This window comes from Phyllobates terribilis, unplaced genomic scaffold (assembly GCF_046119375.1).
Source record: "Phyllobates terribilis strain yellow unplaced genomic scaffold, ASM4611937v1 Scaffold_9__5_contigs__length_417890890, whole genome shotgun sequence".
Taxonomy (NCBI): domain Eukaryota; kingdom Metazoa; phylum Chordata; class Amphibia; order Anura; family Dendrobatidae; genus Phyllobates; species Phyllobates terribilis.
Window position 1 is genome coordinate 397,798,176 of NW_027362769.1, and position 27,472 is coordinate 397,825,647.

Sequence of the window (27,472 nt, forward strand, 5' to 3'; positions counted from 1 at the left end):
CCCGTTTGTGGCGGGTTGGTCAGAATCCTGCCGACCACGCCAAAGCTGACTCGCCCCCTGGGCCGTGGGGTACTCTGAACCGGGCTTCTGTACGATGCTGGGGGTAGTAGTGGCAACCCGATCCCGTGGCTCAGGGTGGTCAGACCAAATTGTGGCAGTCTATTTATCAGTGTTTTGAATGTCCGACTACGCCACCCGTGGATTGCGGTCAGGGATAACCGCCGCTGCAGGGCACTGTGGCTGGCGTTGGTGTGCAACACAGAGGTAGAATAACTCCCCACGGGAGGAGTGTAGCCCCAGGGCAGTGTAGGTGGATGTTGGGGGTGATAGTTCCGTCCGCGACGGTCAGAATGCAGAGTCCGCTTAAACAGTTCAGGGTCTTTATTGTAACAGATGGTAATGACCCAACAACAGTACCGGCTAGAAGGGGGCCTGGAAGTCTGAGAACACTCGGGAAGCCCCTCTGGTCAGGGTGAGGGTGTAGGCCTACCGTGCCCTCTAAGCTCTTTCTGACTATTTCCCCCTTTAGTGGTAAAATAGCCCACGTCCCTGAGCGTGCCGTGTATTCTCACCCGTATGGCTTGCAACTTGGGCTCCTTTTACCTTTGGCCTCTCTTGGCTTTGCTGGTCCCTTCTGTTGTGGCGGAGCCTCCGGGCTTTTTAGGCCAAAGGACATGAAATCCCTCGCGGATTGGTTCTCTGCTGCTGGACTTAAAGAGTCTTTACAGCCTCGGACCCCAATGCAATGTCCAGTAGATTATTCTCCCTTTCTGCCAGGACATGCTCTCGGTACCGTACGTCCCTGGCTAGCAGTTCCTCCACTGCCTCACGACCTCCTCAGCTACAGCTGAACTGTCCCTCCTTCTCTGGGACTAGTCTCACTCCTGAGCTAGGTCGTCCAGTTCTCTCTAACCCTGCCCCCAGTTCCAGCTTTTATAGGGGCAGCCAGCTCCCCCTACTGGCCTGGGACAGGAGGTGCTGTATGCTAATTGTCCCTAACCAGGGAACCTCCCTCCTGCTCTCAGACACAGCCTTTATTATTTGTGGCATCCAGGCCTGAGGTGACACATAATAACCTGTCTTGGTATTGCAGACCCCCCAGTCCTCTAATGACCTGTCTTGGTATTGCAGACCCCCCAGTCCTCTAATAACCTTGGTTGCTCTTCTCTGCACCCGCTCTAGTTCAGCTATGTCTTTCTTATACACCGGAGACCAGAACTGTACACAGTATTCTAAGTGTGGTCGCACTAGTGACTTGTATAGAGGTAAAATTATCTTCTCCTCATGAGCATCTATGCCTCTTTTAATGCATCCCATTATTTTATTTGCCTTTGCAGCAGCTGCCTGACACTGGCCACTAAACGTGAGCTTGTCATCCACCAATACACCCAGGTCTTCTTCAGTTACAGTTTTGCCCAGTGTTTTACAATTAAGCTTATAATTATACATTATATTTCCTCTGCCCAAGTGCATTACCTTACATTTATCCCCATTAAAGCTCATTTGCCATTTATCAGCCCAAGCTTCTAGTTTACATAGATCCTCCTGTCATATAAAATTGTCCTCCTCTGTATTGATTACTCTGCAGAGCTTAGTGTCATCTGCAAATATTGAAATATTACTCTGTATGCCCCCTACAAGGTCATTAATAAATATGTTAAAAAGAAGGGGGCCCAATACCGACCCCTGTGGTACCCCAATACTGACCCCTGTGGTACCCGTTAACTGAGACCCAGTCTGAGTGCGTTCCATTAATAACCACCCTTTGTTTCCTATCATTGAGCCAGTTCTTAACCCACATACATATATTTTCCCCTATCCCCATTGTTCTCATTTTATATATCAACCTTTTGTGTGGAACCGTATCAAAAGCTTTTGAAAATTTCCTTGGTCCAGTCCAGAACTTGCCTTCTCATAAAAACTGATCAGATTAGTCTGACAGGAACGGTCCCTCGTAAACCCATGTTGATATTGGGTCATGAGGTTATTCTTCTTCAGATACTCTAGTATAGCATCTCTTAGGAAACCCTCCAGGATTTTACCCACAGTAGAGGTTAAGCTTACCGGCCTAAAATTTCCAAGTTCAGTTTTTGTCCCCTTTTTGAATATTGGCACCACATTTGCTATACGCCAGTCCTGTGTACAGACCCTGTTATTATGGAATCTTTAAAGATTAAAAATAATGGTCTATGACGTTACTTAATTCCTGCAGTACTCGCGGGTGTATCCCATCCGGGCCTGGGGATTTGTCACCTTTAGTGATTTTTAGACGCCGCCGTACTTCCTGCTGGGTTAAGCAAGTGACATTTACTGGAGAATTTGTTATCACTGATCATGTTTTCTGTCATGCGATTTTCTTGTGTAAATACGGTTGGAAAAAAATCATTTATCATATTGGCTTTTTCCTCATCCTCATCCACCATTTCACCCAGACTATTTTTAAGGGGGCCAACACTATCATTTTTTAGTTTTTTACTATTTATGTAGTTAAAGAATATTTTGGGGTTATTTTTACTTTCTCTGGCAATGATTCTCTCTGCCTCAATCTTTGCTGCCTTGATTTGGTTTTTACATAATTTATGTAATTTTCTATATTTATTTAATGCCTCATCACTACCTACTTGCTTTAGTTCTCTACATGCTTTCTTCTTGTCACTTATTGCGCCCCTTACAGCTCTATTTAGCCATAGTGGTTTCCTCCTATTTCTAGCATGTTTATTCCCAAAGGGTATATATTGTGCACAGGTCCTATTCAGGATGCTAATAAATGTCTCCCATTTGCTTTGTGTAGTTTTATGTCTCAGGATATCGTCCCAGTTTATTGCACTAAGATCATCTCTCAACCGTTGGAAATTAGCGTTCCTGAAGTTTAGTGTCCTTGTAACCCCTCTACTACACATCTTATTAAAGGTTACATGAAAACGTATTATTTTGTGAGGAATGGACACGTACAAGTTACTGGTCATTCAACACATTTTATTTCCATAAAAAATAAAACAGCAACGATGAACGTTGTGAACTAAACGAGGTCACTGAACGTGGTCACTAAACAAAGACATTTCAGCATTTCTTGACAATAAGAAGCGAAACTAAACCATTGAGTAATGTGGCGGCATCAGTCGTGCACGAAGCACAGGGGTTGGGCATTGAGGCCGGAGTCGTGCAGGAACGGGGACAGGTACGGATACAGCTTCTCTGTGAACGTGGCCCTGAACGTGTAGATGGCAGACATGTCATCGGCGTTGTAGAAGGAGATCTGACCGCCCTCGTAATCTATGTACACCCCGATTCTCTTGGGCTTGGCGCTCAGGATCAGGGTCCTGGAGGGCGACTCCAGAGCCTTGTAGGCGTTGCCGTTCCTCAGCCAGATGGCCCAGTAGCCATTCTTGGGGTTCAGCTTGATCTTTCCCTTGCGGTTGCTGGACTCGCTAGCCATGCCCACATCCCAGGCCGTCTTCTCTCCCACTTCCACCTCCCAGTAATGGCGGCCAGAATCGAAGCCCTGAGACCCCAGGACCAGGATGCACTGGCTGAAGCGTTTGGGGTTATCGGGCAGCGAGAGCTTGGTGTCGCCGTACTTCACACTGGTCATGTTATTGGACAGCACGAGGTTGGGGTGCGCAGTGGACGGGTCCAACAGCATTTGAGTCAGCTCTGAAAGGAAGGAGAGGAAAAAAGAAAAAAGGAGTTAGTGGACTTTGATTCCTCTATTTCAGCTCACAATCTGATACAAATATTGCTCTCTGTTATCAGCCATTTAGCCCTCGCCATGAGACCTCGGCTGTCCACAGGTATAGACGGATTGATCAGCACAGGACACGCAACCTTGCGCCATATACCACGACAATAGACAATTTACCCCACCAGTCCTTATTACGGGTCCACACGGAGGTCTGTACTTACTGGGTACAATGACGGACCTCAGCTGCTTCCACACCGTATACTGGATGGGTCCTCTGAACGTCCCCTGGCACAGATCCTTGGACAGCAGGCTGTTTCCAGAAGACATCACCTCCTTCTGCTGCGCCTGACACCTGCGGAGACAAGAGCATGAATCTCACAGCCCCTCGGCCCTCACAGCCCCTCGGCCCTCACAGCCATTCTAGTCACCAGCCTAACGCTGCAGCAAACTTACTTCTCAATGAAAGCCTTGATGTCCTGTAAAAAAAAAAAAGAATTAAAAAATGATTAATCCAAGGAAAGCAAATGGGAGCCTGACCTAAACATCACCGGACGGCAGCACTTACAGTCAGGAAAGAGATGGAGTCGCTGTCGTTCACCCGCTCGTTGGCCATGGTGATGGTCTGCTTAATGTTGTCCTGGTTCTCCTGCATCTTCACCATGTTGGTCTCCATCTCCTTCAGCAGATTCTCGCCTTGATCCTGCAGCTGCTCCAGAAGTTTCTCCTCTCGCTCCTTCAGGAAAGCGTGCAAGTTCTTGAACTCGTCCAGAATATGCTGCTTGAACTCAGAAATGTTGGTCTGTGGGGAAGAGCCAGAAAGCGTCGTATGAGATGAAGGGTGGTGGGGACAGCAGGTCTCCGAATTACAGGGGCGGTTTGCTTACCTTGTGCAGCTCCACCTTCTCCTGCTGCTGGTCGGTCAGCTGCTCCGTCACCTTCAGGGCTTCTTCTAATGGGGCCACGATGGCCGACAGCTCTGCCTGCGGGTGATGTAATGCTAGTGATTAGGTAAATGTCCTATCTGCGGCCGTCAGTATCGAGGGTTTCCTCAGCACTTACCCTGTACACCCCGACAGCGTCCAGGATGGGCAGGAAGTTGTGACTGGCGTGTTTGAGCGAGTCGCGGCAGATGACGCAGCTCAGTGTGCCGTCGTCCTTGCAGTACAGCTTCAGACGCTCGTCGTGATCAGGGCAGTTCTCTGCCAGTTTCGGCTTCGCAGGGGTCAAGGAGGTGGCGCTGGTACCCACGGTCTTCTTCACCAGGTTGGCCAGGGCTCGATTGGTGGTGTACCTCTTGTCGGTGATGACTTCCTTGCAGTCTGGGCAGGTGAAGGATTCCTGCCCGTCCCAGGCCTTATCGATGCAGTTTCGGCAGAAGTTATGGCCGCAATCCACCATGACGGGATCCTTGAACAGCTCGCTGCACAGGAGGCAGGTCAGTTCTTCAGCAAAGTCCCCGGACGACATCACCGAATTGTTTGAAGCGTTTTCCACTTTCACTTTCTAGAAGGAACATACGACATGTGAGGGGACGATTCATGAATGCGAGACGGGGGATAATGTGCGTCCTCCGCAGAACAGTCCCTGCAATAACCCGCAGGGCGGCCCACTAAAACGTGGCTGCTCGCAAGAGAATGGTAACACAGTGACTCCATCTCAATCGGCCGCCCCCCGACCAACCCTGCAAGACAAATGCAAAATAGAAAGAAATGTTTAATGGGAACAGAAAATGTGCATTCAAGGAGGCCACGTGTACGAGGTGCTGGTCGGACGGGCATCAGCTGGAATACGCAGGAAATAAAAGACAAAAAAAAATAACAAAAACACAAAATGAAACAGAAGTTACACACAGTATTATGAGGGTCAGACGTCCACAGCAATATTCAAGAACCCCCAGCACCCGATTAAGGATGGACATACACATTAGATAGCTGCCAAATGAATAATGCTTTGGCCAAACGCCTGGTTGACTCAAGTACAGGAGAACTTGCTCAGCCGCCTCTCCCAAAGCTCACTCGATCACCTCTCCTATACACAGGGGTGCTCGCTTGGCCGCCTCTCCCATAGCTCACTCGATCACCTCTCCTATACACAGGGGTGCTCGCTTGGCCGCCTCTCCCATACACAGGGGCGCTCGCTTGGCCGCCTCTCCCATACACAGGGGCGCTCGCTTGGCCGCCTCTCCCATACACAGGGGCGCTCGCTTGGCCGCCTCTCCCATATCGCACTCGATCACCTCTCCTATACACAGGGGTGCTCGCTTGGGCGCCTCTCCCATCATACTCGATCACCTCTCCTATACACAGGGGTGCTCGCTTGGCCGCCTCTCCCATAGCTCACTCGATCACCTCTCCTATACACAGGGGCGCTCGCTTGGCCGCCTCTCCCATAGCTCACTCGATCACCTCTCCTATACACAGGGGCGCTCGCTTGGCCGCCTCTCCCATAGCTCACTCGATCACCTCTCCTATACACAGGGGCGCTCGCTTGGCCGCCTCTCCCATAGCTCACTCGATCACCTCTCCTATACACAGGGGCGCTCGCTTGGCCGCCTCTCCCATAGCTCACTCGATCACCTCTCCTATACACAGGGGCGCTCGCTCCTGTGTTCTCTATAAGATAGCTGCCATTAATACATCAGCCGGCGGCTTATCTTTGGGAGAACAATGCGACTGGCAGTCTGAAACGGACATGCATGATCGTCATCTCCCCTATCAGTCGGTCGGCGCCTCTATACACGTTAGAGTCAGCCAAATCCGTCAATATCGGCAAGTTAAGCCAACTTTAGTCTAATGTGGATGTTGCTGGAGATCAGAGATTCCCGAATTGTCCGGCAATCGCTCATCTCGACTAAGATAACAAATCAAGACAGAAAAATATTTCCTCAGCAGCAATGTGTCACCTAAGGGGGCATCACCTGGGCCCCCCACAGAAAGCAATGACCACCACACAGACCTCGGTTGATCCCAAAGTGAGAGTGTATTACTGCAGTAGATAACAGACAGGAGATCTGTAAGTCTTGCCCCTCTAACGACATTCACCCCCCAGAATACAGCCATTTGCTTTCTTTGGACACAGCTTTGATAATCATTCCGCCTTTACCGGCGAGTTTGCACAATATATAAATGGGTATGTCAAGCGTGAAGAGTATGGAGACCCCTGACATGATGTGACCGTCACAGACACCACCGCTCGCCCTTTGTATATGTCCAGAGCTGGGGGGTGACCAGTGGTGTTGTGAGCGGAGGAGGCAGCGCCGTCACCTGCAGTCCTAAGATATGAGGAAGATTCACTTCTGGGTGAAAATGACCATTATAAAATTTGCACATAAATCCATAAAAAAAAAAAAAGGTCTAATGGCAAAAATGATACGATGACAATATAGGAGTTTCCTCAGATCTTAGGAGAAGCTGTAGAGGCCAGTAGGTATAAGGGCATCGCTGCCCCAACCACGGCAGAGGCCACTACACGAAGGTTATAAGTCAAGGCGACTGTCAAACTATAGAAAGTCGGCGCAGTATACAGCGGCGTAACACACAGGCCATGAAGTCCCCGGGTATATAGCGTGGTACACACAGGATGAAGGCAAACATGGAGGCATCCTCCTGCTCTGATGTGAGGATTGGGAGACTCTATACTTTACAATGAATGATTGTGCACAGATGATGTCTGCGGGGTCTGCGGCCGGTGACATTCACAGATTTAGGAGTAAATTTAGCTCAAGAAAAAAAAAAAAAAAAGGAAAAAAAAAAGTACACCCCACTGCACCTGCATGAAACCAAAGTTTTTTGTTTTTTTTCTTTTAATAATCCATTGTCAACATTTGCTTTAGGGCTCAGACAGTGCGGAGTGGCGCCATTACCAGTATTATTCTCTTACTATTTGGAATAGACTTTGTACGAATGTAGCAGAGCTGGGAATGTCGTTCGGTGCTGCTGCTCCAGCAGACATTTGTGTGTAATTTCACGACGGCTGCAGAATAGCCAGAGGCATCCTAGCACAGAGCCGATGTAGTGAAGAAGCCACCGCCATGACACGCCAAGCTCCGCTACATCGATATTGCCAGGCCGGCACCCGCATGTTTCTCCAGCCACCTCTGCACGGTCCGGACTGGCTGGGACAGACTCGCACCATAGAAAGCCACAGCTGGTTCAGGAGCTGCAACCCTAGGCCCAAGTCAGGGAATAGCACGAGACCCGATATATTCATAGAGGGCTCGTCTCGCTCAGACATGGGGACAATTGCAAAGTGCTCCGAAAAGCAAAACGGTTATTAGAAATCCTCCAGACTTCAGGGATTGATAGCTCTATAGTGTACGGCTCGTTGCCCAAGTTACCGGCCACTTTCAGAACAGCCGGTTACCTAGGTAAGGAAAGTGTGCTGCGCCCGGGTTCGGTACTGGATCCGTCCAGCCCCCGGGAGCTTGGGGGCGCGTACAGTACGGGCCTGTGACACTGTCAATCATCGGCAGCGCACTGCCTCCGGCAAAGCAGGACGCCGGAGAACAGTGCGCGCCGGAAGATGCTGGGACACCCGCTACATGCGGACCACCTATATGAGCACCGCAGAGTAAGGGGCGGGCGGATAGTGACTATATAGTAGTTTCACCAAGTAAAGAGAGCAAAAAACACTAATAAAAGTCCCAGAGTATGAATAGGTCACAATCGTGTGATGGCTATAAAAGTTCTAATTAAAAAAAAAAAAAAAAAAAAAAAAAAAAAATAATGACATGTTTTCCTCAGTTGATATCACGGACTGGATATGACACCTATGAGGATGGCTCCAAGCGCAGCGGTACTGCGGCACACCCCGTGTTATCTGGGGTGCAAGGGCAACGTGCCAGGGAAAGACCCTACTGCAGCCCCTTCACTTTATGATCGAGGTGGGGTCACTGCAGATTGGCACAATACATTGCATAAAAGAAAAATCTCAACATAAACCAAAATCTCGATATAAACCCCCCTCCTCCCCCGGAGCAGCCATACACACGGACGGCATATAGCCGGCGTCCGCTCGGATGTGTGTGATCACAGCAGAGGATGTAAGCAGTTTATTGGTGGCGACGCATGACGCGGAGGAGCGATTACAGACCGTCCCGTTGACGTGGCGAGCACTGCGATGGAGCAGGACTGACGCATTTGGGGGGCTCGCGTTACCTTCGCTTCAGGTTCCTCGTCCTCGTTCTTCCTTTTCTGGGGCGTCTTTCCGTTCTCTGCGACGTCCGGGCCAGTGCCGTTAGCCACTTCAGCCTCCTCCTTCACCGGCTTGGGAATCACCAACCGCGTTTTGTCAACCCACTCGTTTTGTCGTCGATTCACTGCGGAAGGGGAAAACCGAACTTACAACATAATTTCACAATACGACTGTGGGCGTCTGACCCAGCCTGAACTTACCGTGCGGGGCTTCTATCTGCAGCCATCACTGGCGTCTGCAGCCAGATTGCACCTTGGAACCATCGCGAACAAAAACTCAAGGTGTAAGGATCTTCTGGAAACATCCGAGAAAAGATGCAACTCATCAAGGGCAAGACTGAGCGAGAGATGCAACGTGCCCGAAACTGCGGGACTTCGGAGCTGGACACTTAGATTAGAGAGGGGGAAAGAAAAAATGGCAACAGGAACAACCACCCTCATCTCCGGGTGTAGACGGCCTGCGATTAGAAGGGTGGTGAGATTGAGGGGGCCATAGTCTGTACAGGCCATCCACTCTATACCATTGGATACGGCGATCCCCCCCATGCCAAAGCAAAGAGGGGGGAAAAAAAGGGGGTGACAGAAAGTGGTCAATTTTGATAATTTTCCAGACTAAAGAATGGGTAATTATCTCTTGGTCCTGAAGACATGGGAATGTCCACAAGATCAGAGGCGGAGATGAAGTTATCAGTGCACAGCTTTCTGCTGCACGTTCGCGTGTGAAGGACCAGGCTTAGGTCATGGGCGACCGCTTATTTGTGACTTCTCTTTCCATGGAAGCGCTTATCGATAAAGCCCCCAGAAGTGGGAGCAATGAAGAGATCGGGGAAAGAGCGAGCCACGTGGCACAACACAAGTGGGGCAAGTGTAAGCCCCGGCCCAATGGACTCTTCAGAGGTTGCACTGGGCCTGAAGAGAAAGAGGAACCCGAGCGGCTCTTAGGAGGCCACTAAAGTTACTCGTGTAAAGGAGACCGTCCACAAGCAGGACACCGATGAGACTCTCCGGAGAAAGGCATTGCACATCCAGGAATACGGCGCCTTACAAGGAACAGAGGCGTTACCCGAATTCTCATCCTACCTCCCCCCCAACACTTTATTACAGACGTCGAGCCCCCGAGGATTACTTACGACCAGCGTAATGCACATAGAACTCTTCCCGGCCCGCCTGCTTGTTCATCCGGGTCTTCACAATTTCGGCGTCATCTGTAAGAAAATAAAAACACAATGCGAAAGTCTCAAGAGGCTGCAGAATACAGGCTGCCACATTACAGAGGCCGGCGCTGCAAGTCTGCAAGAGATCAGGGTATAAAATGGACCGACTCCTAAAATATATAATAAATTGGGTACAGTAGTTCAACGCAGTTTGTGGGGAATATTTTTTCATAAGAATTTGGGAAAGTTATGAAATGCCCCATAAATGTCTGTCCTATTCTTGATCTAAGGGTCTGAATCTGTGCTACAGTAAATTTATCACAAACACGAGCCGTGTATGAGGGAGTTGGAGTTGTGGAAATTGAGGGGGTCGGAGGTTTGGCTTACCGACTCCACAGCCCTGCTTTGAACCCACCACAGAAGAGTTTACCAAGATCCTCGACCTACTACCTGCACCAGTGACCCTGTTCCCTCTCACCTCCACTCTCACCACTCACCTGACATATTTAACCTCTTCCGCTATCTTTACATCTTTATTCAAACACACCATCATTAACCCATTACTAAAAAAAAACACCCCTGGACCAGATCTGTGCTGCTAATCACCTCTCAGCTCAAATTCTGGGACATTCGGTCCACTCCCGTCTAATCCACCCATCTCTCAGATAATGCTCTCCTTGACCCTTTACAATCTGGTTTCCGTTCCTTACTCTGCAGAAACTGCCCTCACTAAAGTCTCTAGTGATCTACTAACAGAAAAACCTAATTATCACTGCTGATCTCCTGGATCTCTCTGCAGCATCTGGCACTGTGGATCACCAGCTCCTCCTCACTATTCTCCGCGCTGTCTCCTGGTTCTCCTCCTACCTCTGACAGCTCCTTCACTGTAACATTTTCTGACTCTTCTTCCCCCCAGTCAGGTTTCCATCCTAGGCCCCCCTCTTACAGTCAGGGTCCTCAGCCCCCCCCCTCTTACTGTTGTGGTTGCTCAGGGCTCAGTCCTAGGCCCCCTCCTCTTACTGTTGTAGTTCCTCAGGGCTCAGTCCTAGGCCCCCTCCTCTTACTGTTGTGGTTGCTCAGGGTTCAGTCCTAGGCCCCCTCCTCTTACTGTTGTGGTTCCTCAGGGCTCAGTCCTAGGCCCCCTCCTCTTACTATGTATCAAATGACCATGTATTATGTATCAAATGACCAAGTTCTCCAAAAAATATGACGTAGTGGTCATGGGAGATTTCAACTATCCAGACATTTGTTGGGAATCTCTCTCAAGTAAAACTAACAGGTCAAGCAAATTCTTATCCTCTCTTGCTGACAACTTTATCTTCCAAAAGGTAGGGGAGAAAACAAGGGGATCTGCTACTTTGGATCTAATCCTTATAAACAGGGAGGAAATGGTTGAGGAGGTAAAGGTGGCTGGGACGCTAGGAGGCAGCGATCATGCTATTATAGAATTTTGGATAACTAGAGGAGGAAGACATGTGAAGACTCAAACTTCAAGGTTAGATTTTAGAAAGGCAGATTTTAAGAGACTCAGAAAGAGAATAGGAGGGATCCAATGGCTGGATGTCCTTAAGGACAAAAATGTCCAGGAAGGATGGGAAATTTTTAAAAATGAGATTCTCAAAGCACAATCGTTAACAATACCGAAAAGTAGGAAGAATGGGAAGCATTTAAGGAAACCAGGATGGATGAACACAGAACTTAAACACATGCTAAAAAGAAAGAAAGAAATGTTTATTAAATGGAAAGAGGGAGGCATATCTAAAGAAGATTATAATGCAGTCTGCAGATCCTGCAGGGCACGTATCAGGATAGCTAAAGCTGACAATGAATTAAGGCTTGCAAGAGATGTCAAAAGCAATAAAAAAGGATTTTGGGGGTATGTCAAAAGTAAAAGAAAAGTCAAAGATGCTATAGCATTTTTACAGGATGAAAATGGAGAAATGGTAAGAGAGGATGTTGAGAAGGCCGAACTTTTTAATTCCTATTTTGCATCTGTTTTCTCTCAGAAAAAAAATGTAACATCAACTGATCTTCACTGTCCTTTTAAAAGGAATAGAGGAATCCAAGTTATCTGTAAACAGAAAGATTGTGAGGGAATATTTAGCTAACATAAATGAGTTCAAGTCTCCAGGTCCAGATGAATTACACCCCAGAGTACTGAAGGAGATTGTAGAAGAAATTTTAGAACCACTCTCCATAATCTTTGAAAATTCTTGGAGAACAGGAGAAGTCCCAGAAGACTGGAGAAGAGCAAATGTTGTTCCTATCTTCAAAAAGGGGAAGAAGGTGGACCCAGGGAACTATAGGCCGGTGAGTCTGACTTCTATACCAGGAAAGATCTTTGAACAAATTATTAAACAACATGTATGTAAGTACATGGATAAGAATGAAGTGATTAACCAGAGTCAGCATGGGTTTGTAACTAACAAGTCATGTCAGACTAACTTAATTTCCTTCTATGACAGAATCACTGACAGGGTGGATCAGGGAAATGCTGTAGATATAGTATATCTTGACTTCAGCAAAGCATTTGACAACGTATCTCACACCATCCTTATTGAAAAAATGACCAAGTATGCAATGGACCAGGCAACTGTTAGGTGGATTCATAACTGGCTTAGTAATCGGACTCAAAGGGTGGTTGTAAATGGCTTCACATCCAGCTGGATGAATGTCTCAAGTGGGGTACCACAGGGCTCCGTCCTGGGACCTGTATTGTTCAACATCTTTATCAATGATTTAGATGAAGGAATTGAGGGTAAACTGATTAAATTTGCTGATGACACAAAGCTAGGAGGGATAGCTAATACTAGAGAAGAGAGAGAGAGGATTCAAAAAGACCTAAATAAACTGGAGCAGTGGGCAGCAACCAACAGAATGGTTTTTAACAGGGAAAAATGCAAAGTACTACATCTGGGCAATAAAAATGAAAAAAGCATATACAGAATGGGAGGAATAGAGCTAAGCAACAGTACATGTGAAAAAGACTTAGGTATACTAATAGATCATAGACTGAACATGAGTCAACAGTGTGATGCAGCAGCAAAAAAGGCAAATACAATTCTGGGATGTATTAACAGAAGCATACAGTCTAGATCACGTGAAGTCATTATCGGTCTTTACTCCTCTTTGGTCAGACCTCATCTGGATACTGTGTACAGTTTTGGGCGCCACATTTTAAAAAAGACATAGACAAACTGGAGCAAGTTCAGAGAAGAGCGACCAGAATGGTGACTGGTCTGCAAACCATGTCCTATGAGGAACGGTTGCAGGATTTGGGAATGTTTAGCTTGCAAAAAAGAAGACTGAGAGGAGACTTAATAGCTGTCTACAAATATGTCAAGGGCTGTCACATTGTAGAAGGATCATCTTTATTCTCATTTGCACAAGGAAAGACTAGAAGCAATGGGATGAAACTAAATGGGAGGAGACAGATTAGATGTTAGAAAAAACTTTTTGACAGTTAGGCTGAGTTCACACGATGCGTTTTTCATGCGTTTCCGCGGCGTTTTTGCAGTTGCGTAAACGCCGCGGAAAAGCATGAAAAACACATGGTAGAAGGGCAGCAATGTTCCCCAATTGAAATCCGCATGTGCTGTGCCCATGATGCGTAAACGCTGCGGTCAAAAATCCGCAGCATGTCAATTAATTTTGCGGAAACGCTGCTCTTTTGCCGCCATTGACTTGCATTAGACCGCATGGAATCCGCATCACTGTATATGTTGATGTGCTTTTCATGCGGTCTAATGTGCGGATGGTACCCGGGTGTGGATGAGAGGACTCGCATCCAGACCCAGGTACCATTAAAAAAAAAAAAGAATAAAATAAAAAATATATATATTCTCACCTTCTGACGGCCCGCGCTGCGTCCTGCCGGCTTCCCGCGCACTTCGGGGTTGAATGAAGGACCTTCGCTGACGTCAGAGTCATGTGACGGGTCACGTGACTCTGACGTCGGAAGGTCCTACAGTCTTCACTGCCGGCAGCCGGGACCGATGAAGCAGGACACCGGGGGCCATCAGAGGGTAAAGTATAGATTTATTTTTTGACATCACACACTATATAAATCCATGCCGGTTGCATGGATTTATATAGTGTAAAGTTGACAAGCACTTTCCAAGTGATGCTAAAATCGCTTGGGAAGCGCTTGTCAACCCGCATGCGGAAATGAAAGTGAAGACCGCTTCATTTCCGCATGTCCCTGGCAGGAAACCGCATGTACAATCCGCATGCGTTTTTTCCTGCCAGAGAGATGCAGAAACGCTCAGGAAAAAATCCTGAGCATTTCTGCATCGTGTGCACATACCCTTAGGGTGATTAATGAGTGGAACAGGCAGCCACGAGAGGTGGTGAGTTCCCCTTCAATGGACGTCTTCAAACAGAGGCTGGACAGACATCTGTCTGAGATGATCTAGTGAATCCTGCTTTGAGCAGGGGGTTGGACCAGATGACCCAGGAGGTCCCTTCCAACTCTACCATTCTACGATTCTATGATTCTACTGTTGTGGTTGCTCAGGGTTCAGTCCTAGGCCCCCTCCTCTTACTGTTGTGGCTCCTCAGGGCTCAGTCCTAGGTCCCCTCCTCTTACTGTTGTGGCTCCTCGGTGCTCAGTCCTAGGCCCCCTCCTCTTACTGTTGTGGCTCCTCAGGGTTCAGTCCTAGGCCCCCTCCTCTTACTGTTGTGGCTCCTCGGGGCTCAGTCCTAGGCCCCCTTCTTAGTGTCAGGGTCCTCGGGGCTCAGTCCTAGGCCCCCTCCTTAGTGTCAGGGTCCTCGGGGCTCAGTCCTAGGCCCCCTCCTTAGTGTCAGGGTCCTCGGGGCTCAGTCCTAGGCCCCCTCCTTAGTGTCAGGGTCCTCGGGGCTCAGTCCTAGGCCCCCTCCTTAGTGTCAGGGTCCTCGGGGCTCAGTCCTAAGCCCCCTCCTTAGTGTCAGGGTCCTCGGGGCTCAGTCCCGGGCCCCTCCTTAGTGTCAGGGTCCTCGGGGCTCAGTCCTAGGCCTCTTCCGCTTACTGTTGTGGTTGCTCAGGGCTCAGTCCTAGGCCCCCTCCTCTTACTGTTGTGGTTGCTCAGGGCTCAGTCCTAGGCCCCCTCCTCTTACTGTTGTGGCTCCTCAGGGCTCAGTCCTAGGCCCCCTCCACTTACTGTTGTGGCTCCTCAGGGCTCAGTCCTAGGCCCCCTCCACTTACTGTTGTGGTTCCTCGGGGCTCAGTCCTAGGCCCCTTCCGCTTACTGTTGTGGCTCCTCAGGGCTCAGTCCTAGGCCCCTTCCGCTTACTGTTGTGGCTCCTCAGGGCTCAGCCCTAGGCCCCCTCCTCTTACTGTTGTGGCTCCTCAGGGCTCAGTCCTAGGCCCACTCCTCTTACTGCTGTGGCTCCTCAGGGTTCAGTCCTAGGCCCCCTCCTCTTACTGTTGTGGCTCCTCAGGGCTCAGTCCTAGGCCCTCTCTTCACTATAACCCATCCCTATTTGACAAACCATTAGTAGATTTGGTTTCCAGTATCATCTACATGTTGAGGACACCAGTTATACACCTCTTCTCCTGACATCACCCCTGCATTACTACAGATACCAGGGTTTGTCTGTCCAATGTCTCCAACATCATGTCCTCCCTCTATCTGAAACTCTCCAAAATCTGACTCCTCATGTTTCCTCCCTCCACTAACTAAACGCAATATTGCCATCTCCGTGTGTAGCTCTTCCATTACTCCCCAGCAGCATGCCCGCCGTCTTGGGGTTATTTCTGATTGTCATTTCCTTTAGTCCCCACATCCGATTACTCATGTCACCATCTCCAGAATACGACCTTTTCTCATCTTTGACTCTGCAAAACCTCTAACTGTTGCTCTTACCCATTCTCGTCTGGACTATTGCAAAACACTAATGATCGGTCTCCCTCTTACTAAACGCCCCCTCTCCAATCCGTCCTGAAGGCGACACAGACCCAGTTCTGTCCAGCTGCTACACTGAAGCCTCTACCGTTGCCAGTCATTGCACTGGTTGCCCATCCGCTATAAAGTATTGTAACAGAGTGCCCCCCACCTTAGCCTGTGTTCATGGACCATACTGGGATCAGGCCAAAATTATCATTTTCTGTCCTGCATCTAGTGGGGGCACGAGTGTATTTGTTCCTCTCTGCATGGGGATTCCCTTAAATACACAACTCTGCAGACCTGCTGGACATTGGAGTTCCAGAAGATTCTTCCTGTAGTAAATGTTTAAGGGGGGTGGGGTGTGTGTATCTCTGCCCAGCCTGGGGGCTGATCCCAAGAGGAGAACAATAAGCCACGTGTTTTAGTTAGTTGATGCTGTGTGAAAGGCTAGGATCTGTTGCCGAGGCCAGGTCCTAGTGCCGAGGCCAGATCCTAGTGCCGTGTACGGACTATTGGAGATCAGATGCCACATAGGATTGTGATGTTTTGCCACCTGCTGGATTTGAGGACTAAATCTGAGACTGTTGTTGCATTGTACTTGGAATTGGATTAACGGGTGGCGCCCCCAGATTTGTCCCTTTCTGTGTTACTGACTCTAAGGAACTACAGCTACGTTTGGTGTTACATTCTCCCAGTCTCAATAAAGGTTGTGGGATTGTTTATCGGCCTGCTGTCTGTGCCAGCTCCGTCTCACACCCCATCACAAGTCCAATATAAACTTTTCACTCACCCACAAAGCTCTCCACAGTGCTGCACCACCCTACATCTCATCTACCACCTACCCATCCTCTCCAGTGCCGCACCACCCTACATCTCATCTACCACCTACCCGTCCTCTCCACAGTGCTGCACCACCCTACATCTCATTATCTACCACCTACCCGTCCTCTCCACCGTGCTGCACCACCCTACATCTCATCTACCACCTACCCGTCCTCTCCACAGTGCTGCACCACTACATCTCATTATCTACCACCTACCCATCCTCTCCACAGTGCTGCACCACTACATCTCATCTATCTACCACCTACCCATCCTCTTCAGTGCTGCACCACTACATCTCATTATCTACCACCTACCCATCCTCTCCACAGTGCTGCACCACCCTACATCTCATTATCTACCACCTACCCGTCCTCTCCACAGTGCTGCACCACTACATCTCATTATCTACCACCTACCCATCCTCTCCACAGTGCTGCACCACCCTACATCTCATCTACCACCTACCCATCCTCTCCACAGTGCTGCACCACTACATCTCATCCATCTACCCATCCTCTCCACAGTGCAGCACCACTACATCTCATCTACCACCTACCCATCCTCTCCACAGTGCTGCACCACTCTACATCTCATCTATCTACCACCTACCCATCCTCTCCACAGTGCTGCACCACTACATCTCATCTATCTACCACCTACCCATCCTCTCCACAGTGCTGCACCACCCTACATCTCATCTATCTACCACCTACCCATCCTCTCCACAGTGCTGCACCACCCTACATCTCATTATCTACCACCTACCCATCCTCTCCACAGTGCTGCACCACCCTACATCTCATCTATCTACCATCTACCCGTCCTCTCCACAGTGCTGCACCACCCTACATCTCATTATCTACCACCTACCCATCCTCTCCACAGTGCTGCACCACCCTACATCTCATCTATCTACCACCTACCCATCCTCTCCACAGTGCTGCACCACCCTACATCTCATCTACCACCTACCCATCCTCTCCACAGTGCTGCACCACTACATCTCATTATTTAACACCTACCCATCCTCTCCACAGTGCTGCACCACCCTACATCTCATTATCTACCACCTACCCATCCACTCCACAGTGCGGCACCACCCTACATCTCATCTATCTACCACCTACCCATCCTCTCCACAGTGCTGCACCACTACATCTCATCTACCACCTACCCGTCCTCTCCACAGTGCTGCACCACTACATCTCATCTACCACCTACCCATCCTCTCCACAGTGCTGCACCACTACATCTCATTATCTACCACCTACCCATCCTCTCCACAGTGCTGCACCACCCTACATCTCATTATCTACCACCTACCCATCCTCTCCACAGTGCTGCACCACCCTACATCTCATTACCTACCACCTACCCATCCTCTCCACAGTGCTGCACCACTACATCTCATCTACCACCTACCCGTCCTCTCCACAGTGCTGCACCACTACATCTCATCTACCACCTACCCATCCTCTCCACAGTGCTGCACCACCCTACATCTCATCTACCACCTACCCATCCTCTCCACAGTGCAGCACCACCCTACATCTCATCTACCACCTACCCATCCTCTCCACAGTGCTGCACCACCCTACATCTCATCCATCTACCACCTACCCGTCCTCTCCACAGTGCTGCACCACTACATCTCATCTATCTACCACCTACCCATCCTCTCCACAGTGCTGCACCACCCTACATCTCATCTATCTACCACCTACCCGTCCTCTCCACAGTGCTGCACCACTACATCTCATCTATCTACCACCTACCCATCCTCTCCACAGTGCTGCACCACTACATCTCATTATCTACCACCTACCCATCCTCTCCACAGTGCTGCACCACCCTACATCTCATTATCTACCACCTACCCATCCTCTCCACAGTGCTGCACCACCCTACATCTCATTATCTACCACCTACCCATCCTCTCCACAGTGCTGCACCACTACATCTCATTATCTACCACCTACCCATCCTCTCCACAGTGCTGCACCACTACATCTCATTATCTACCACCTACCCATCCTCTCCACAGTGCTGCACCACCCTACATCTCATTATCTACCACCTACCCATCCTCTCCACAGTGCTGCACCACCCTACATCTCATCTACCACCTACCCATCCTCTCCACAGTGCTGCACCACCCTACATCTCATCTATCTACCACCTACCCATCCTCTCCACAGTGCTGCACCACCCTACATCTCATTATCTACCACCTACCCATCCTCTCCACAGTGCTGCACCACCCTACATCTCATTACCTACCACCTACCCATCCTCTCCACAGTGCTGCACCACTACATCTCATCTACCACCTACCCGTCCTCTCCACAGTGCTGCACCACTACATCTCATCTACCACCTACCCATCCTCTCCACAGTGCTGCACCACCCTACATCTCATCTACCACCTACCCATCCTCTCCACAGTGCAGCACCACCCTACATCTCATCTACCACCTACCCATCCTCTCCACAGTGCTGCACCACCCTACATCTCATCCATCTACCACCTACCCGTCCTCTCCACAGTGCTGCACCACTACATCTCATCTATCTACCACCTACCCATCCTCTCCACAGTGCTGCACCACCCTACATCTCATCTATCTACCACCTACCCGTCCTCTCCACAGTGCTGCACCACTACATCTCATCTATCTACCACCTACCCATCCTCTCCACAGTGCTGCACCACTACATCTCATTATCTACCACCTACCCATCCTCTCCACAGTGCTGCACCACCCTACATCTCATTATCTACCACCTACCCATCCTCTCCACAGTGCTGCACCACCCTACATCTCATTATCTACCACCTACCCATCCTCTCCACAGTGCTGCACCACTACATCTCATTATCTACCACCTACCCATCCTCTCCACAGTGCTGCACCACTACATCTCATTATCTACCACCTACCCATCCTCTCCACAGTGCTGCACCACCCTACATCTCATTATCTACCACCTACCCATCCTCTCCACAGTGCTGCACCACCCTACATCTCATCTACCACCTACCCATCCTCTCCACAGTGCTGCACCACCCTACATCTCATCTATCTACCACCTACCCATCCTCTCCACAGTGCTGCACCACCCTACATCTCATTATCTACCACCTACCCATCTTCTCCACAGTGCTGCACCACCCTACATCTCATCTATCAACCACCTACCCGTCCTCTCCAGTGCTGCACCACCCTACATCTCATCTACCACCTACCCATCCTCTCCACAGTGCTGCACCACCCTACATCTCATCTACCACCTACCCGTCCTCTCCAGTGCTGCACCACCCTACATCTCATTATCTACCACCTACCCATCCTCTCCACAGTGCTGCACCACCCTACTTCTCATCTATCTACCACCTACCCATCCTCTCCACCACCCTACATCTCATTATCTACCACCTACCCATCCTCTCCACAGTGCTGCACCACCCTACATCTCATTATCTACCACCTACCCATCCTCTCCACAGTGCTGCACCACCCTACATCTCATTATCTACCACCTACCCATCCTCTCCACAGTGCTGCACCACTACATCTCATCTACCACCTACCCATCCTCTCCACAGTGCTGCACCACTACATCTCATCTACCACCTACTCATCCTCTCCACAGTGCTGCACCACCCTACATCTCATCTACCACCTACTCATCCTCTCCACAGTGCTGCACCACCCTACATCTCATTATCTACCACCTACCTGCCCTCTCCACAGTGCTGCACCACCCTACATCTCATTTACCACCAACCCATCCCCTCCAGTGCTGCACCACCCTACATCTCATCTACGACCTACCCATCCTCTCCACAGTGCTGCACCACCCTACATCTCATCTACCACCTACCCATCCTCTCCACAGTGCTGCACCACCCTACATCTCATCTACGACCTACCCATCCTCTCCACAGTGCTGCACCACCCTACATCTCATCTACCACCTACCCATCCTCTCCCCAGTGCTGCACCACCCTACATCTCATCTATCTACCACCTACCCATCCTCTCCACAGTGCTGCACGACCCTACATCTCATCTATCTACCACCTACCCGTCCTCTCCACAGTGCTGCACCACCCTACATCTCATCTATCTACCACCTACCCATCCTCTCCACAGTGCTGCACCACTACATCTCATTATCTACCACCTACCCATCCTCTCCCCAGTGCTGCACCACCCTACATCTCATCTATCTACCACCTACCCATCCTCTCCACAGTGCTGCACGACCCTACATCTCATCTATCTACCACCTACCCGTCCTCTCCACAGTGCTGCACCACCCTACATCTCATCTATCTACCACCTACCCATCCTCTCCACAGTGCTGCACCACTACATCTCATTATCTACCACCTACCCATCCTCTCCACAGTGCTGCACCACCCTACATCTCATTATCTACCACCTACCCATCCTCTCCACAGTGCTGCACCACCCTACATCTCATCTACCACCTACCCATCCTCTCCACAGTGCTGCACCACCCTACATCTCATCTATCTACCACCTACCCATCCTCTCCACAGTGCTGCACCACCCTACATCTCATTATCTACCACCTACCCATCTTCTCCACAGTGCTGCACCACCCTACATCTCATCTATCTACCACCTACCCATCCTCTCCACAGTGCTGCACCACCCTACATCTCATTATCTACCACCTACCCATCTTCTCCACAGTGCTGCACCACCCTACATCTCATCTATCAACCACCTACCCGTCCTCTCCAGTGCTGCACCACCCTACATCTCATCTACCACCTACCCGTCCTCTCCAGTGCTGCACCACCCTACATCTCATTATCTACCACCTACCCATCCTCTCCACAGTGCTGCACCACCCTACTTCTCATCTATCTACCACCTACCCATCCTCTCCACCACCCTACATCTCATTATCTACCACCTACCCATCCTCTCCACAGTGCTGCACCACCCTACATCTCTTTATCTACCACCTACCCATCCTCTCCACAGTGCTGCACCACCCTACATCTCATCTACGACCTACCCATGCTCTCCACAGTGCTGCACCACCCTACATCTCATCTACGACCTACCCATCCTCTCCACAGTGCTGCACCACCCTACATCTCATCTACGACCTACCCATCCTCTCCACAGTGCTGCACCACCCTACATCTCATCTACCACCTACCCATCCTCTCCCCAGTGCTGCACCACCCTACATCTCATCTATCTACCACCTACCCATCCTCTCCACAGTGCTGCACGACCCTACATCTCATCTACCACCTACCCGTCCTCTCCACAGTGCTGCACCACCCTACATCTCATCTATCTACCACCTACCCGTCCTCTCCACAGTGCTGCACAACCCTACATCTCATCTATCTACCACCTACCCATCCTCTCCACAGTGCTGCACCACCCTACATCTCATCTATCTACCACCTACCTGCCCTCTCCACAGTGCTGCACCACCCTACATCTCATCTATCTACCACCTACCCGTCCTCTCCACAGTGCTGCACAACCCTACATCTCATCTATCTACCACCTACCCATCCTCTCCACAGTGCTGCACCACCCTACATCTCATCTACGACCTACCCATCCTCTCCACAGTGCTGCACCACCCTACATCTCATCTACGACCTACCCATCCTCTCCACAGTGCTGCACCACCCTACATCTCATCTATCTACCACCTACCCATCCTCTCCACAGTGCTGCTCGACCCTACATCTCATCTATCTACCACCTACCTGTCCTCTCCACAGTGCTGCACCACCCTACATCTCATTATCTACCACCTACCCGTCCTCTCCACAGTGCTGCACCACCCTACATCTCATTATCTACCACCTACCCATCCTCTCCACAGTGCTGCACCACCCTACATCTCATCTACGACCTACCCATCCTCTCCACAGTGCTGCACCACCCTACATCTCGTCTATCTACCACCTACCCATCCTCTCCACAGTGCTGCACCACCCTACATCTCGTCTATCTACCACCTACCCATCCTCTCCACAGTGCTGCACAACCCTACATCTCATCTATCTACCACCTACCTGTCCTCTCCACAGTGCTGCACCACCCTACATCTCATCTATCTACCACCTACCTGTCCTCTCCACAGTGCTGCACCACCCTACATCTCATCTACCACCTACCCATCCTCTCCACAGTGCTGCACCACCCTACATCTCATCTATCTACCACCTACCCGTCCTCTCCACAGTGCTGCACCACCCTACATCTCATCTACCACCTACTCATCCTCTCCACAGTGCTGCACCACCCTACATCTCATCTATCTACCACCTACCCATCCTCTCCACAGTGCTGCACTACCCTACATCTCATCCATCTACCACCTACCCATCCTCTCCACAGTGCTGCACCACCCTACATCTCATCTATCTACCACCTACCCATCCTCTCCACAGTGCTGCACTACCCTACATCTCATCCATCTACCACCTACCCATCCTCTCCACAGTGCTGCACCACCCTACATCTCATCTACCACCTACCCATCCTCTCCACAGTGCTGCACCACCCTACATCTAATCTGTGTACCACCTACCCATCCTCTCCACAGTGCTGCACCACCCTACATCTCATTATCTACCACCTACCAATCCTCTCCACAGTGCTGCACCACCCTACATCTCATCCATCTACCCATGCTCTCCACAGTGCTGCACCACCCTACATCTCATCCATCTACCCATCCTCTCCACAGTGCTGCACCACCCTACATCTCATTATCTACCACCTACCCATCCTCTCCACAGTGCTGCACCACCCTACATCTCATCTATCTACCACCTACCCATCCTCTCCACAGTGCTGCACCACCCTACATCTCATCTGTGTACCACCTACCCATCCTCTCCACAGTATACAGGGATTGGGCATATCACTCACAGTAGGAGCCGTCCTGCCCTCTGTATGTATAGTATATAGCAGGGCTGTGGAGTTGGAGTTGGTATAAAATGGACCGACTCCTGAAATTGGGTACAGTAGTACAATGCAGTTTGTGGGGAATATTTTTTCATAAGAATTTGGGAAAGTTATGAAAGGTCCTATAAATGTCCGTCCTATTCCTGATCTCAGGGTCTGGACTTTTAGCTGAGATGAATCTGTGCTGCAGGAAATTTATCACAAACATGAGCCGTTTATGAGGGCGTCTGAGGTTTGGCTTACCGACTCCACAGCCCTGGTATATAGGGATGTATATGTAGGGGTATACAAGGTATATCGGGCCTATCACTCACGGTATATATAGTATATAGGGGTATACACGGTATATAGAGCATATAGGGATCAGGCCTATCACTCACATTACATATGGTATATAGCTGTATATATAGTATATAGGGATCAGGCCTATCACTCACGGTATATATAGGGATTGGGCCTATCACTCAAGGTATATATAGTATATAGGGATTGGGCTTATCACACAGTGTATATATAGTATATAGGGGTATACACGGTATATAGGGATCGGGCTTATCACACAGTATATATAGGGATCGGGCCTATCACTCACGGTATATATAGTATATAGGGATTGGGCTTATCACACAGTGTATATATAGTATATAGGGGTATACACGGTATATAGGGATCGGGCCTATCACTCACGGTATATATAGTATATAGGGATCGGGCCTATCACTCACAGTATATATAGGGGTATACACTGTATATAGGGATCGGGCCTATCACTCACAGTATATATAGTATATAGGGGTATACACGGTATATAGGGATCGGGCCTATCACACAGTATATATAGTATATTGGGGTATACACGGTATATAGGGATCGGGCCTATCACAGTGTATATATAGTATATACATGGTATATAGGGATCGGGCCTATCATTCCGTATATATAGGGGTATACACGGTATATAGGGATCGGGCCTATCACACAGTATATATAGTATATAGGGGTATACACGGTATATAGGGATCGGGCCTATCACACAGTATATATAGTATATAGGGGTATACACGGTATATAGGGATCGGGCCTATCACACAGTATATATAGTATATAGGGGTATACACGGTATATAGGGATCGGGCCTATCACACAGTATATATAGTATATAGGGGTATACACGGTATATAGGGATCGGGCCTATCACACAGTATATATAGTATATTGGGGTATACACGGTATATAGGGATCGGGCCTATCACAGTGTATATATAGTATATACATGGTATATAGGGATCGGGCCTATCATTCCGTATATATAGGGGTATACACGGTATATAGGGATCGGGCCTATCACACAGTATATATAGTATATAGGGGTATACACGGTATATAGGGATCGGGCCTATCACACAGTATATATAGTATATAGGGGTATATAGGGATCGGGCCTATCACACAGTATATATAGTATATAGGGGTATACACGGTATATAGGGATCGGGCCTATCACACAGTATATATAGCATATAGGGGTATACACGGTATATAGGGATCGGGCCTATCACACAGTATATATAGTATATTGGGGTATACACGGTATATAGGGATCGGGCCTATCACTCACAGTATATATAGTATATAGGGATCGGGCCTATCACAGTGTATATATAGTATATAGGGGTATACACGGTACATAGGGATCGGGCTTATCACACAGTATATATAGGGGTATACACGGTATATAGGGATCAGGCTTATCACACAGTATATATAGGGGTATACACGGTATATAGGGATCGGGCTTATCACACAGTATATATAGGGGTATACACGGTATATAGGGATCGGGCTTATCACACAGTATATATAGGGGTATACACGGTATATAGGGATCGGGCTTATCACACAGTATATATAGGGGTATACACGGTATATAGGGATCGGGCTTATCACACAGTATATATAGGGGTATACACGGTATATAGGGATCGGGCTTATCACACAGTATATATAGGGGTATACACGGTATATAGGGATCGGGCTTATCACTCACAGTATATATAGTATATAGGGATCGGGCCTATCACGCACAGTATATATAGTATATAGGGATCGGGCCTATCACGCACAGTATATATAGTATATAGGGATCGGGCCTATCACTCACAGTATATATAGTATATAGGGATCGGGCCTATCACTCACAGTATATATAGTATATAGGGATCGGGCCTATCACTCACAGTATATAGGGGTATACACGGTATATAGGGATCAGGCCTATTACTCACAGTATATAGGGGTATACACGGTATATAGGGATCGGGCCTATCACTCACAGTATATATAGTATATAGGGGTATACACGGTATATAGGGATCGGGCCTATTACTCACAGTATATAGGGGTATACACGGTATATAGGGATCGGGCTTATCACACAGTATATATAGTATATAGGGGTATACACGGTATATAGGGATCGGGCTTATCACACAGTATATATAGTATATAGGGGTATACACGGTATTAAGGGATCGGGCCTATCACACAGTATATATAGTATATAGGGGTATACACGGTATATAGGGATCGGGCTTACCACACAGTATATATAGTATATAGGGGTATACACGGTATATAGGGATCGGGCTTACCACACAGTATATATAGTATATAGGGGTATACACGGTATATAGGGATCGGGCCTATCACTCACGGTATATATAGTATATAGGGGTATATAGGGATCGGGCCTAGCACTCACGGTATATACAGTATATAGGGGTATACACGGTATATAGGGATCGGGCCTATCACTCACGGTATATATAGTATATAGGGGTATATAGGGATCGGGCCTATCACTCACGGTATATACAGTATATAGGGGTATACACGGTCTATAGGGATCGGGCCTATCACTCACAGTATATATAGGGGTATACACGGTATATAGGGATCGGGCCTATCACTCACAGTATATATAGGGGTATACACGGTCTATAGGGATCGGGCCTATCACTCACAGTATATATAGGGGTATACACGGTATATAGGGATCGGGCCTATCACTCACGGTATATATAGTATATAGGGGTATATAGGGATCGGGCCTAGCACTCACGGTATATACAGTATATAGGGGTATACACGGTATATAGGGATCGGGCCTATCACTCACGGTATATATAGTATATAGGGGTATATAGGGATCGGGCCTATCACTCACGGTATATACAGTATATAGGGGTATACACGGTATATAGGGATCGGGCCTATCACTCACGGTATATATAGGGGTATACACGGTATATAGGGATCGGGCCTATCACTCACGGTATATATAGTATATAGGGGTATATAGGGATCGGGCCTATCACTCACGGTATATACAGTATATAGGGATCGGGCCTATCACTCACGGAAGGAGCCGTCCTGCCTCTTGCACGAGTAGCTGGCTCCGATCTGCACGATCACATCCTCCTCCACGTCCCCGTCGTCTCCATCTCCGCCCTCGTCGTTCTCGTCGTCCTCCTCGTCCATGGGCTCGTCGGGGTTGTCCGCCTCCTCCTGGGTGTCTTTCTTCTCCAGCTCTGAGGAGACATCGGGCTGCACTGCGGAGGCCATAGCTGCGGGACCGGAGAGCGGGAGCGACCTCGTGTTGCGGGAGCTGCGAGGAGAACGAAGAGCAAATGGCGTCTGAGAGAAGCGGCACCTGCACTGCGAGACGACTCCTACACGGACTGCGCATGCGCTGCTGCCACACAAAGCC

General features: G+C 49.1%; 1 protein-coding gene across 1 annotated transcript; it reads right to left on the minus strand.

Moving 5' to 3' along the window:
* Positions 1-2,959: 2,959 nt before the first annotated feature.
* On the minus strand, positions 2,960-27,472 carry LOC141162592 (nuclear factor 7, brain-like). Its single transcript, XM_073648850.1, has 9 exons — positions 27,123-27,472; positions 10,005-10,079; positions 8,839-8,999; positions 4,742-5,185; positions 4,567-4,662; positions 4,248-4,481; positions 4,136-4,158; positions 3,904-4,034; positions 2,960-3,654 (listed from the first exon to the last, which is right to left on the minus strand). Exons 1-9 carry the CDS (start codon positions 27,325-27,327, stop codon positions 3,116-3,118), a joined length of 1,908 nt encoding a protein of 635 aa, XP_073504951.1. The 5' UTR covers positions 27,328-27,472; the 3' UTR covers positions 2,960-3,115.